This window comes from Saimiri boliviensis, chromosome 18, assembly GCF_048565385.1.
Source record: "Saimiri boliviensis isolate mSaiBol1 chromosome 18, mSaiBol1.pri, whole genome shotgun sequence".
Taxonomy (NCBI): domain Eukaryota; kingdom Metazoa; phylum Chordata; class Mammalia; order Primates; family Cebidae; genus Saimiri; species Saimiri boliviensis.
Window position 1 is genome coordinate 4417012 of NC_133466.1, and position 13965 is coordinate 4430976.

Consider the following 13965-nt stretch of genomic DNA (forward strand, 5'->3'; position numbering starts at 1 on the left):
GTCAAAGCAAATGCTGTCCCCTCTTATTGGAACTACAGGTGTTTTGTACTCATTTTACCTGCTGGAGACCCTTCAGTCTGGAGCTAAGTTTGAAACAATAGATTTAACTGAAGTCAGCCTGGGACTGTGCTGTTGCGTAGAGTCACCTACTGATTCTGGAGTTTCTAGGGTAATTTCCATTCCTCCCTAAAACCTCTGAGAGCAAAAGGGACTTTTAATCATTCTACCAGGATGGTCTGCATGAATGGGAAGTATGATCACCTGAGCACAGCGTAAACCTAAACAAGGTTTTTAATGGGGGAATAAATAAACAACTTAGTTACTCTTAGATTTCAGAAATGCTTTTTAGGATGGTCACTTGTGTTCCGGGACGGATGGCAAGCAGTTATTTCTAGAGAAGTAGTGAACATCACGGTTCCTCTCCACCCACTGGGTGGTTGGGTTCCTCCTTGCCTTCCCTTCCCTAGAGAGCCCCTGTTGAGCTCCAGCTTGGTCTTCAAAGTGGCGCCGGCCGCCCTGGTGGACTTCCCCTGGGTCCACCTGCTGGCTGTTCAAACAGCAACCCAGCAGCCATGTCAGCACCCCCTCCCCCAACACACACTGCCTCTCACCCTCTGCCACCCACCTGGCTCCTTCTTCCCTGGAGCCCCTCCTCCCTGAGCCCCCGGGAGTCCCTCTCCAGGCACAGGAGTGCTTCTAAAGCCTTGCCCACCCAGTGCACCCAGGTCCAAGCAGAGTCTGAGTGGTGGTCGCACCTTACCCGGCTGAGCTATGCACTGGAGCCCCACAGTGCCCGCGTCTCAAAAGTGAGTATCTTGATAGACGACAGGACCTTCGAAGAGAGGCCAGAAGCATCCAGGAAGCTGGCCCCTTGTATGGCTCCCACCGTTTAGACTGCGAAGGCCAGGAGTTCCTGGGGTCACTGTAATGCCACTCCTGTTCAGCACCGCGGCCTCTGGGAGAGGATGCTGCTTCATGGTGGGAGGACAGGAGCCTTTTGAGACATTGTCACACCTCTGGCCCAGTGGGTGTAGGCAGAGTGATGTGAGTGGCCTCCAGGGCCATGGATGTGCTCCTAGAACCGTACTGGCAGCCGGTGAACCCAGGAACCGTCTTCCTGTAAATCACTCGGTGTGGTGGCCCAGTCTTTCTTGGTGAGCGGCAGAGCTCTTAAGACTTATTGACTTAATTCTGTTTCTTCTTTCATTTGCTCCAAACGTGCATCTTTGTATAGAAATCAGTCAATTTGCAGATCAGTGGAGATCTACTATCTCTGATATCAGATCTACTATCTCTGTCTTCTAAATACAGAGAAAAGTTTGGTTTTGTACTGAAGGAGCAGTGACACATCCCTTTAAAAGTTACTTATTTATTTATTTTTTTTTTTCTGGTAGTGGGTTTACTTTTCTAGTTAGCTCTTTTTCTTTTTCTTTTTTCTTTTTTGTTTTTAGACATTGTCGCCCAGGCTGGAGTGCAGTGGCACGATCATGGCTCACTGCAGCCACGTGCCTGGCTCAAGTGATCCTCCCACCTCAGTCTCCCTAGTAGCTGGGACTACAGGTGTGTGCCACCCCGCTATTTTGTTTTAATTTTTATTTTTAGTAGAGATGGGTTTCACTATGTTGCCTAGGCTGGTCTTGAACTTGTGTATGCAAGCAATCCTCCCACCTCCCAGAGTGCTGGGATTCTAGGCATGGATCACTGTGCCTGGCCTTATCTTTTTCTTGAGCTCACATTACGATTGATTTTCTTTCTTTACACAAACCTGAACCTGCTGACAGGCAGAGGGGGCAGCCCAAGAAGCATCCAGGATCTTCATGGTAGAGAGTGTGGGGCCCAGAAAGAGTGTGGTGGGGGCACCCTGCCAGCAAAGCATGGTTATGGGACATCCGTCTCCACCAGCCTCTGTTCCTTTTACACTTGCTCTTTGAGAATCCACTGCTTGAAGAATCCCACAAGATCGTGGACAAATGGAAATGAGAGCCAGAGTCCCATTTCTCACCTTCTCAAACACACATGGCTTCCAAAGAGAACATTTTCAAAATCACCTTTCTATGAAAAGAGTAAAATATAAACACATTTTATAACTTGGGGAAACTGTAGAGGCGCATATAGCATCACTGTTCTAACTCAACTGCTGTTGCCATTTGATGAGCATTTTCTCGTATTTTTAAATTTAAATTTAATTTTTTTGAGACTGAGTCATGCTCTGTGGCCAACGCTGGAATGTGGTAGCCTGATCTCAGCTTACTGAGACCTCCACCTCCCGGTTCAAGCAATTCTCTTGCCTCAGACTCCCAAGTACCTAGGATTACAGGCATGTACCCTCACGCCCAGCTAATTTTTGTATTTTTAGTAGAAATGGGGTTTCACTCTGTTGGCCAGGCTGGTATTGAACTCCTGACCTGAAGTGATCCACCTGCCTCAGCCTTCCAAAGTGTTGGGATTATAGGCGTGAACCACCGGACTGGCCCCTGTATTATTTAAAAAACCAGCACTGATGACATATAGTTTACATGTAGTAAGACTCAGCTCAGAGACTTTTTTTTTTTTTTTTTTTTTTTTTTGAGACAGAATCTGGGTCTGTCGCCCAGGCTGGAGTGTAGTGGTCTGATCTTGGCTCACTGCAGCCTCCACCTCTTGAGTTCAAGAAATTCTTGTGCCTCAGCCTCCCAAGAAGCTGGACTTAACAGGTGTGAGCCACCACTCCTGGCCAGTTTAGAGACTTTTGAGCGTCTAGAGTTGTGTAAGCTCCATCGAAGTTGAGTTACAGATATTCATCCCAGGAAGTTCTCTCGTGCCGCCCTGCCGTCAGCCCCCCGACTGGAACACCAGGCTGCTTTCTGTGCCGCAGCCTTGCGGTCCCTTGTTTTAAAACTCTGCATAGCAGAGCTCTAGCTGCGCCTCCCGTCTTCCTGCCTGCTTTTCTTTGCGAGCACAATGTGGCTCAGCACGTCTTAAACCTTTCCCTACTATCTCTGGCATCTTGAGCACAAGCTGGCTCAGCACGTCTTAAACCTTTTCCCTACTATTACCATCTCTGGCATCACTTTAAAGCTGTGTCATGTTAGATTTTGCTGAGACACTTCTCTTTTGTTAGATATTTAAGTGATTGGCAGTTTAAGAGTTGCCTTCTGACTGTTGACTAATATTTTTTCCTAAGAACTCTTTATCTTTTACAATGAGTATTTGGAAAATCCTGAGTTCTTCGCTTGATGAGCGGACAGTCGCCATGACAAGTTTTTCTAGTCCTCGTACTTAGCAGCAGAACGCCGAGCTGAAGGGAATGGTACTCGTGGGGGTGTGGGAGCCTCATTGCTGGAGACAGCGGCCCACATGGATTAGAGGAAACTCCCCTGTTCAGAGGTGTAGCCTCTGGTAACCTGGCTCCTTGTCCTCCTTTTCGGAGACTGACATGCGATTTTTTCTCTTTGGAACGTGTGTGTGTTTGGGAAGGTGAGTGAGAAGTGGGGATTTGGCTCTGATTTCCATTTGTCCTCAGTCTTTTGGGATTCTTTAAGCAGGAGATTCTCAGCAAGTGTAAAAGGGAACAGAAGCTGGTGGGGACGAGGTGTCCTGGAAAAATTCCCTGCTGGCTTGGTGGCCCACCACACTCTTTCTGCTTTTTCTTTATTTTTATTATGACAGAAAATTTCCGATTGCATTTATACCTCTTTCTTCTTGTTGTCTTAGGAAAACTCAACATGGATGCAAACAGTTATAGCAATAATCTATATCTTTATCTTCCATTCATTACATCCTTAGGATATGAAAAGATCCGTGTTTTTTCCTAGTGCCAACTGCATGTGCAGTTGTAGTTTTGGGTTTGTTTTTTTTTTTTTTAAAGACCCAGGAGTTTGTGTTTGTGAGTGTCCCCTGGAGTTGGCAGTGGGTGATGAGCTTCAGTGCAGGCTGTATCGTGATTGGAGTGGGAGTGACAGGCAGGGGTCCTGGCCTGGGCCAGCCCGCAGGGGCTGCCACACGAGGCGTGGAGACACTGGGCTGGGCCAGATCATGGCACACTCACTTAACACCCACCCCCGCCCAATTTTAGGTTGCACAAGAGCATCAGTGACTTTTTTGTTAAAAGGTGCCTGTAGTTCTCTTTACGGCCAGGTGTAGCCATGTCCCCTCAGCTTAGCTCTCTCTCCGCAGGTTCCTGTGCAGCGTGAGCCGAGGGGGAGAGGTGCTGCCTGGGGTAGTGGCCACCTGCCTCAGGTGCCTGTTTAAGTTCAAATTTAGTAAGATTAAATCCTTATTTCCTGAGACATGAGGCACATCTGGTTACCGGCAGCCTTGCTGGATAGCAGCTCTGGAGCCCATTTGTCATCCACAGAGAGCAACAGCGCTGGGCGGGCACCGCTGCCTGGCTGCATGGGTTCCATCGTCTCTCATTCTATGAGCCGGTGAGAGGCTGAGGAATCACACGTGGCTCTTTGGGGTGCACTTTCCTCATGAAGTCATAGAAGGGGCGATCCGGGGCCCCCAGACTGGCTTCTTGGAGGAGTTCACAGTTCTGTGACTGGTGACCCTGCAGCAGGCGTGGCTCCGTGCTCAGTTGCCTCATCTGTGAAAAGGGGACAGTCACAGGACCGAATCAGCCACGTGTATAAGACTCTAAAAACGGTGTCTGTCTTGTGGAGTGATCACGGGCCCGTCAGCTGCTGTCATCACTGTCATCCCTGCCTCCCAGCACACGCCCTTTCTCCGACATGAGCTGCTTGGGGTCACCTTTTTCTTCTCTCATGTCTTTTGAAGCTGCAGGCACCCCAGAAAACAGCGCCCCCGTGGAGTCGGAGCCCAGCCAGTGGGCGTGTAAAGTGTGTTCTGCTACCTTCCTGGAGCTGCAGCTCCTCAATGGTAAGGAGGACGTGTGGGGAGTTCCAGTTTGTAAAACTCCTGTGCGAGCTGCCTCTGACTCACACTGTCACCTGTCTGCGGTGTTGGGATGTCCCAAGCTTTGTCCTGTCTGCCCCACTGCCCCACAGTGTAGTCATCAGAACCAAGGCTTTCTCAGGGTTTGAAGCTTCTGGGCAGCCCGGCTCCCCACCCCCGAGCCCGGCAGGCCTCTCTCCTCATTCCTCCCAGTCGTGGAAGTTGCATTTCTGCTGGGTGCCTTGACTCTGGAGTGCTGGCAGGGGCCAGGGGCCAGCCATGGCATCTCCTTTGCAGTCTTGCCTTTGCTGTCCCTACTTAACACCCGTTTCCACTGTTTCTTTATCCGCCAGACATTTTCTTCTTTTTTTGAGACAAGGGTTGGCTCTGTTGTCCAGGCTGGAGTGCAGTGGCATGATCGTGGCTCACTGCAGCCTTGACCTCGTGTGCTTAAGCGATCCTCCTACCTCAGCCTCCTGAGTAGCTGGGACCACAGACATGTGCCACCACGCCCAGCGAATTTTTGATTATCTTTTTTAGAGACAGGTTTTTCACCATGTTGCCCAGCCTGGCTCAAACTCCTGGGCTCAAGTGATCCGTCTGCCTCAGCGCTCCAAAGTACTTTGTTTACAGGCGTGCGCCACGGCGCCTGGCCCCAGAACATTTTTATCTGCTCAGGTTGACATACGAATTTAAGGTGGCCGAGAAAGCATTGCACACCTTTCCAGCTTCTGCAGTGCTCTGGGACCTTTCCCTTTCTTTCTCTTAGGGAGCTGATTTTTCCACAAGCCTCTTACGAGGCCAATGTGTAGTGAAGAAAGACTCGAGTCAAATAAACCGTGGGGGAATCACATGGAAACAGTTTGTGGCCATTTGTCACACGTGGACCACGCTCGGAGGCCCCAGGCCTGGCGGGTTCCAGGCAGTGCAGCTGTGAGGAGTGACCAGGACAGCCACCATGCCGGCACCGGCAGACTTGAGATACCTGGTCACACGTTCCCGAGACATCCCCCTCCTCTTGGCTTCAATGAGTTGATGAATGTGTCATTTTGCCCTCTGCTTGGTGAGAAGCATTTTGTGTTTGTCACCAAGACACAGACAGCAGTGGTGGCGGCGGTTTCTAGGAGTGCCGTGTTTGTGCAGAGCACACCCCGGACCCAGTGGAGACCAGTGGCAGGCACTTCGAGGTGGGAGGGGTGCTGCCTGTGATGGGTGGGCCCCTCCACAAAGCCAGACAGTCGTTGCTGCTCATTTGTTTTTCTTCCTGATAACTAGTTTTGAGTGAGGAAAAAAGAAATTCCTTCATATTTGCAGTCAAATTCTACTTGTATGTCATCAACCACATAAGACAGGGAACTCCGGCTCCCCTTACAATTAGGCTGATGGTGGCTGGGACCCCTCAGTGCCAGGCCCTCTGGATACTTCTGTATCAACACCATGGGGTACAACTGTGACCCGTTTCAGGGATGAGTAAACAGAGGCAGGAGCCCTGACAGCGCCTGTCCACAGCACGGCTGCCTTGAGGACTAGAGCCGGGTTCTCGGGGGCCCAGCCTCTGCCCCCTGGATTACCCGAGGGGTCCCAAGCATTCCTTCCCTGTGTCAGCTGTGCCTTCTGCTACAGCCTGTCACTGGGGGTCTTGGGAAAATCCATGGTTCAGAGCCAAGGACTGGGGAGCAGAGCCCCCAGGAGGGAGAAGACTGAGGAGCAGCCCCAAAGGCCAGCCTGTGATGGGGGTGGGGCTGTATGTGTCCCTGTGAGGGGGAAGGGCTGTGTGTGTCCTTGTGAGGGGGCAGGTACTGTGTGTGTGTGTGTGTGTGTGTGTGTGTGTGTCTCCCTGTGAGGGGGGAGGGGCTGTATGTGTCCCTGTGAGGGAGGAGGGGCTATGTGTCCCAGCGAAGGGGTGGGGCTGTGTGTGTCCCTGTGAGGGGGAAGGGGCTGTGTGTGTGTCCCTGCGAGAGAGCAGGTGCTATGTGACCTCCCTGAGATAGGAGGGGCTGTGCTTCTCATTTTCGGGCTGAGGGGCCTTGTGTGCGCCTCCTGAGGGCAGAGGTGCCACGTGCCACTTTGGGTATCCTCAGGGGACTGGCACCGAGCGCTGTCAGAGAAGGGACTTCACCTGGCTGTTTCAGGGCTGCTGTTCCAATGAGGCGAGCGTGTCTGTGTTTGTCTCTCGGCTCTCATGGGATGTGAAGCTGCCTTTTGTGAGCGGTGTGGGAATGTCGGGAGGGCTGCTGAAGAGGTTCTGGAGTTCAGAAGCAAATCTGATTGATTTTTGTTTCTTTCAAGTTGGCGAACTTCCAAACCAAACCACCAGTCCTCTGAACTCGAACTCAAACTTAATTTCTTTCTTTTTTTTAATGATATAAGGTCTTGCCCTGTCACCCAGGCAGGAGTGCAATGGTGCGATCTCAGCTCACTGCAGCCTCAAACTCACGGGTTCAAGTGATCCTCTCATTTTCACTTCGCAAGTAACTGGGACTACAGGCGCATGTCAACAGGTCTAATTTTTTAATTAAAAATTTTTTATTTTTATTTTTGTACAGATAGGTCTTTCCGTGTTGTTCAGGATCCACAGCAAGGCTGTCTCAGACAGGCCTACATGGCATGGACAGTGCCACCCATTCTGACAGTGACCTTGAGGCCAAACTTGTGCTGTCTCTGACAGCGCAGTGCCTCCACTGAAGGGTTGGAAACTGTGTTCTCAGGCCCTGTGCAGCCCCACACTGCTCACAGAGCTACGGCACAGACCTGCCCTCAGGCAGGAGAGTTGGGAAAAGGAGTGTTTTGGGAAGGTGGGGCTCAGAAGTTAGCAAAACATCACAAGGTTGTTTCCCAGTACTGGCTGGCCAGAAAAGATGGCAGACACCCACTGCACGCAGGAGACAAGAGAGGATCCTTTGCGGGAAGGGAGCAAAGGGAATGCCCAGGTTGCTGGTGAAGGATATGTAAGCACAGGAGATGCTCCCTAGTTCAGGGATGGATGACTGGTCCAGATTGCAGCAGCAGCAAGGGCTCCAGGAAGAATGGCTCGAAAAGGAAAACAGAAGAATTAGAGCATTAACGGATGTGGTTTTAGATGAAAGAGTTATACTTCCGACAGAGTTTAAGGATCAATTAGTAATATAAACACAGAAAAAAAAAAAGCAAATGTTATTAATAACAGGCGAGGCAATAACTAACTCCAGGGAAAACAAAGGTTATATATATACTTTAAAAAAATGAATCACGCCAGGCACGGTGGGTCACACCTGTAATCCCAGCACTTTGGGAGGCCGAGGCGGGTGGATCACCTGAGGTCAGGAGTCTGAGACCAGCCTGGCCAACATGGCGAAACCCCATCTCTACTAAAAATACAAAAATCAGCCGGGCATGGTGGTGCGCACCTATAGTCCCAGCTACCTGGGAGGCTGAGGCAAGAGAATCGCTTGAACCTGGGAAGCAAGGGTTGCAGTGAGCCAAGATTGCACCACTGCACTTCATCTTGGGCGAGAGAGTGAGACTTCATCTCAAAACAAACAAAAGCAAAAACAAATCAGTAAACATATATTGGTGCAGTTGTGAATAAATTTTTCTGGTCATAATTATGTAAATACTGATTGTTGGCGGGACTGTGGAGCATATAAGTGTTTGGGAAGAGAGTACAGTCGATAGAAAGCTAAATCCTTGTTCTCTATATTAAATAAGAGATGCTGTCTAATACTGAAAAATGGAAAGGCAGACTAGGTGGGGAGTGGTGACAGAGAGCTGCTGTTTTCCGTTTTGCACCTAGGACTGGTTATTTGTGCATTCTCTATTTTTTCTTGCCAGACTTACCATTAGTCTTTTCAAAGTACCCACTTTTGGCTTTGTTGATCCTTTTTAATGTATTTTTACTTTATTTCTGTTCTTATTTATTGATTCCTTTTTAAGCTTTTCATTCTGTGTTTTCTAACAAGTTGGATGCTTAGCTCATTAATTTCCAGCCATTTTATTTTCTCATGTAAGCATTTAAGATGATTTTTTCCTAAGAACCATGTTAGCTGCATTCCACATTTTGATTATATAGTGCATCTAAGTGTATATGCACTTAATAACATAGTCTAATAATAAGCAAAAATTGGCAGATCTACAAGGATAAATAGGAAAATCTGTCTCCATACTGGGAGCTTTTAATACATAGATCTTAATTTATAAATCAGATAAAAACTAACAAGGATATAGATTTGAAGCACATAATTAAGACACTTGATTTAATGGGTATATTTAAAATGCTGTATCTCACAAGCAGAGTATATGTACATCTCTTTGATGTGCGGACTCTCTTCCTCTCATATTTTCGTTCTAAATATTTTCTAATTTGCCTTATTTTTCCTGTTTGAATTTATAGTTGTCTGGAATGATGGTTACTAATTTCCTTATGTTTGGCTTTTTTTTTTTTTTAACTTTAGTTCTATTTGTTTTATATTTTTGATCCTCGATCTAAAATTACTCTTACTGCCTTTCAGAATTTCCTCTGGGGCAGGCCTGCTAGTGTGTCTTTTCAGTCTTTGTCTCAAAATATGTTTTCTTTAATCATCTGCATTGGACACTGTTTTATTCTTACTTTCTTTCTGCACATGGAGAATGTTGTTACGCTACTTGATGCCTTCCATTATTACTCCTGAGAAGTCTGCTCTCATCACAGTTGTTCCTTCTTAGGTAATCTCTGCCTTGGCTTTACTTGCTTTTGAAACCTCCTCTGTCTTTGGAGTTCTGTCATTTATAACAGAGTCATCATTTATGTCTTTATTTTTATTTGTTTTCCCTGTTAGGGATCTCGAATCTTGAATCTGCAGATTCATGTCTTTCATTCATTCTGGATAACCCCCCTACCCTTATCTTGCCCATTGTTTAGTCTTCCGTCCTGTTCTCTCTTTGTCCTGTTGTACATGTTTGACACCTTCTCGTTATATTACACTTCATGTCCTTTTAGCTTCTCCTCATATTTTCTCTTGTCTCCTTTCTACATTCTGGGTAATCTTTGCAGCTCTTTGTTTTAGTTTAGTTCTCTCTTCAGTTGTGTCTCATTTTATGTTTAATCTATATATTATGTTTTTATTTTGGGTTTCTGCTTTTTATTTTATGTAATTTTATTTGTTTTTTTATAACTGCTTGTTATTTTTCAGCATACCCTTGCCTTTTTTTAATGTTTTTTTTTTAAACCCTTTGCTCATTTAAATGTATTTTCCCCCAGTTTTCCCTCTCAGCTTGTGTTATTATCTAGGAATTCCATTCTTCCTGGTGTGTGTGTGTGTGTGTGTGTGTGTGTGTGTGTGTGTCTGTCTGTCTGTCTGTCTGTATCTGCTGACAACCTGATGGTTTATTGCTTAATTTCTCAGTTTTCTTGTTTTTTTTTTTGTTTTTGTTTTTGTTGTTGTTCTTTCTTTTAGCAAGGAATCTTCCTCTCTCCCATGCCCCCACAGTGGACCTTCCATGCACCCTGGATTGTGGAAGTAGTGTTACACAGTGCTTTGATTTGCCTCTGCTAGGTCTCCCAGGGCTTCCACAGGTCTCAGCCACAATTCTTTTTTTTTTTTTTTTTTTGAGACAGAGACTCACTCTGTTACCAGGCTAGAGTGCAGTAGCACTATCCCACCTCACTGCAACCTCTGCCTACCAGGTTGAAGCAATTCTGCCTCAGCCTCCCCAGTGGCTGGGACTACAGGCACAGACCACCACACCTGGCTAACTTTTTGCATTTTTATTGGAGATGGGGTTTCACCCTGTTTGTCAGGCTGGTCTTGAACTCCTGTCCTCACATAATCCACCTGCCTTGGCCTCCCAAAGTGCTGGGATTACAGGCGTGAGCCACTGCACCTGGCCACCTTCCTATTCTGATACTTCCTTCTCAGGTTTGTTCTTTGCAGACATATGTGTGTGTGCTTTCTTCACCAAACTGCCCTAATGGTGAACCTACCCTTACTTTTACCACTTAATTTACTTTTATAAATAGAAGTTGACACAGTGGGAATAAAGTGGAAAACAGTAGAAATACAGTTGACTTGCCTATACAAAGGTCGGCAAACAGGATTGAAAACAAATGCACGTGGGAAGCAGAGGCCAGGGCGGGTGTGGGCCGTGGCAGGCCTCCTAACTGTGCAGCGCCTTCGCATCTGTCTTTGCAGAGCATCTCTTGGGTCACTTGGAACAAGCCAAAAGCCTTCCTCCGGGCAGCCAGAGTGAGGCAGCGGCTCCTGAGAAGGAGCAGGATGCACCCCGGGGGGAGATCCCTGCAGTGCCTGAGAGCCAGAATGTTGCCACCAAAGAACAGAAGAAAAAGCCTCGAAGGGGGAGAAAACCCAAAGCATCTAAAACCGAGCAGCCTCTAGTCACTGTGGAAGACAAGGAGCCCTCAGGTGATGAGTGGGTCCTGGGGAAGAGTGCCTGAGTGGGGTGCAGTCCTCCTGGAGCCCGAGGGCTGGCGGGGCAGGGGGCAGGGAGCCGAGGGCAGGGGCCAGGCAGGAAAACTCAGTGTAGAAAGGCCTCGTGGAAGGTAGACACTAAGCCCGTCTGTTTTTCTCTCAATCAACTAATAAAGTACAGTTTCCGTGTCATACATTTCACACTAAAAAGGATACAGGTTGTGAATTTTGACAGATGGATACAGCTGTAAGACCGGCACCCCAGTCAGGGGAGAGGACATTTCTGTCTCCTCTGCCACTCTCCTGACTGTCTTCTGTATGAGTTCATTCCACCTGTCCTGGGATTGCTCGCGAATGGACTCTGTCTGCCTCTTTCAGGCAGCGTACTGGCTCGACAGCCGCCCACGTGGTTTATCTGTGGCTCCTTCTCCTTGATCGCTGAACAGTACTTAGTCCATCACTCGTGAGTCGGCACGGAGTTGCTCCCAGGCCCTGCCTAGGGCTCAGCCCTGGATTGTGCAGTGTCCTCAGTTGGAGCTGGGGAGGTGTTTGTCCCTCTTCCCAGGGTGCGCGGTGCCTGCAAGGCTCTTGTCCCTGGGGTCCTCATACAGCCCCCATCCTGGCCACCTGCAGCACGTGCCTGGTGGGTCTCTCTGTGAGGACGAGGTGTGCTGCTCAGCCAGCGGCCCCTCCTCCACCTTTGTGACTCACACAAGCAGTTTTTCTTTCTACTGTGTGGGATACAGCAGGATTTCTTTTGTGAGAGTGAAAAGGAGTCTTTATTCTTTCTATAAGTTAGAAAGAATTGGGAAGAGCAGCCTTCATGGAATATTCTGGGCCTCCCCTTTTCTACTCTGGTCTGCAACTCCTAGGCGGTGCACCGCTGGGTGCTGATTTAGGAGCACCTGAAAGGGTCCGGGGCACTTTCCCTGTCTCTATGAACAGGCAGAGAATCGGGGTAGGGGAAACGTGTCTGGGGGATTGTTCACTAATTCTTACTTGTGTTGGGAAGACATTTAGTCGGTGAAGTGGTAGAAACCAGTAGTTGTATCTCTTTGTGTAATCTTCCCCTATTTCATTTGGCTTGGGTTTCCAGCCAGGATCTCTAGTATTGGTGATGATTTGATATTTGGCTCTTGTACAAAATGGTTAGCTAAAATGGTGATACTAATGTTGGCACATTTAATTAGAAAACTTAACGTTTCTAAACCTCTGTCAGAATCAATGCAGTAAGTTCGAAGTTTTTGCTATATATTCAGAATGTTTTCGGTTGGTATGAAGAGAGATTGAAATAATGTTTTGATGTTGTGGTTTATAAAAAGAATAACAAATTATAACTTCAGTTTGGGCTAAGAAAAACATGTTGCTTTTCCGTGTATGCTAGTAAATGTGTGGGTCCCAGAGGGTTGCCGGTTTTGTTTTGTTTTTGTTTTTGCCTGTGGAAACCTCAACATTTGTGCCTACCACTGTAGCCTGGCTGCAGTCCGCATGGGGCAGCGTGTCCCCGTGGTTTGGCTGTGTCTGTCCCCTACTCTGGTGGTGACTTGGCTTGTCACATCCCCTTTGTACAGAGCAAGTGGCGGAGATCATCACCGAGGTCCCTCCGGATGAGCCTGTGAGTGCAGCGCCGGACGAGCGGATCATGGAGCTGGTTCTGGGGAAGCTGGCCACCACCACCACCACCACCACCACTGACGCCAGCTCAGTGCCAAAGTAAGTCCCGCCTGGCACCTGGGGCCATCCTGTGGACAGACAGCGCTGGCAGCAGCCAGGCCATTCTGGAGAGAAAGCACCTTCCCAGCAGGAAAACCCCACGAGGAGATGGAAGTGGACCCTCTCAGGAAGCAGCAGGAATGTTTTGGAGCTCAGGAGTTTAATGGTGCATCTGCTGTGAAAACAGCTTTTGAATTTTTTTTTTTTTTCAGACGGAGTCTTGCTTTGTTGACCAGGCTGGAGTGCAGTTGCACGATCTTGGCTCACTGCAAACTGTTTCCCGGGCTCAAGCAATTCCCCTACCTCATCCTTCTGAGTAGCTGGGATTACAGGCGTCCACCACCATGCCCAGCTAATTTTCCTGTAGTTGGTAGAGATGGGGTTTCACCAACTTGGCCAAGCTGGTCTTGAACTCCTAACCTCAGATGTTCCTCCTGCCTCAGCCTCCCAAAGTGCTGGGATTACAGGCGTGAGCCATCATGCCCGGCCAAAAATGTTTTATTAATTGTGGTAAAATATGCATGGCATAAATATAACCATTTTAACTGTTTAAAGTGCATAATTCAATGGCATTCAGGATATTGACACTGTTGGGCAGCTGTCTCCACCGTCCATCTGTTGAACGTTCACACCTTCCCAAGCTGAAACACTGTCCTCATTCAGCATTCGCCTCGGCCACTTCCCCCAGCCCCCGGCACCCACCATTCTACTTTCTGTATCTGTGGATTTGACACCTCTAGAGATGTCATATAAGTGGAATCAGACAGGCTTTGTCCTTACATGACTGGCTCATTCCAGCCCGGTTCCTCCACATGTAGCCTGTGTCAGAATTTCCTTCCTTTTCAGTGCTGAGTAATATTCCATCATGCATATGCTCTGTATTTTGTGTATCCATGCATCCACTGATGGACAGATGGGTTGCTTCTAGCTTAGAAGAGTACCTTTTATAGCTGGCAAAAGTAATGTCAGAGTGAACAAAGGATGTTACCTATTT

General features: G+C 48.1%; 1 protein-coding gene across 9 annotated transcripts in view; it reads left to right on the plus strand.

The window, feature by feature from the left end:
- The window catches only part of PRDM15 (PR/SET domain 15), a 79099-nt gene that overhangs the window by 28847 nt on the left and 36287 nt on the right, over positions 1–13965 (plus strand). For 8 of the 9 annotated variants that reach the window (XM_039480551.2, XM_039480552.2, XM_039480554.2 and 5 more), the window contains 3 exons: positions 4759–4860; positions 11022–11252; positions 12830–12971. In XM_039480551.2, the coding sequence (XP_039336485.2) occupies positions 4759–4860; positions 11022–11252; positions 12830–12971 (475 nt within the window). The remainder of the gene's footprint in view (positions 1–4758; positions 4861–11021; positions 11253–12829; positions 12972–13965) is intronic. The other variant, XM_074389233.1, reaches the window with a different exon arrangement.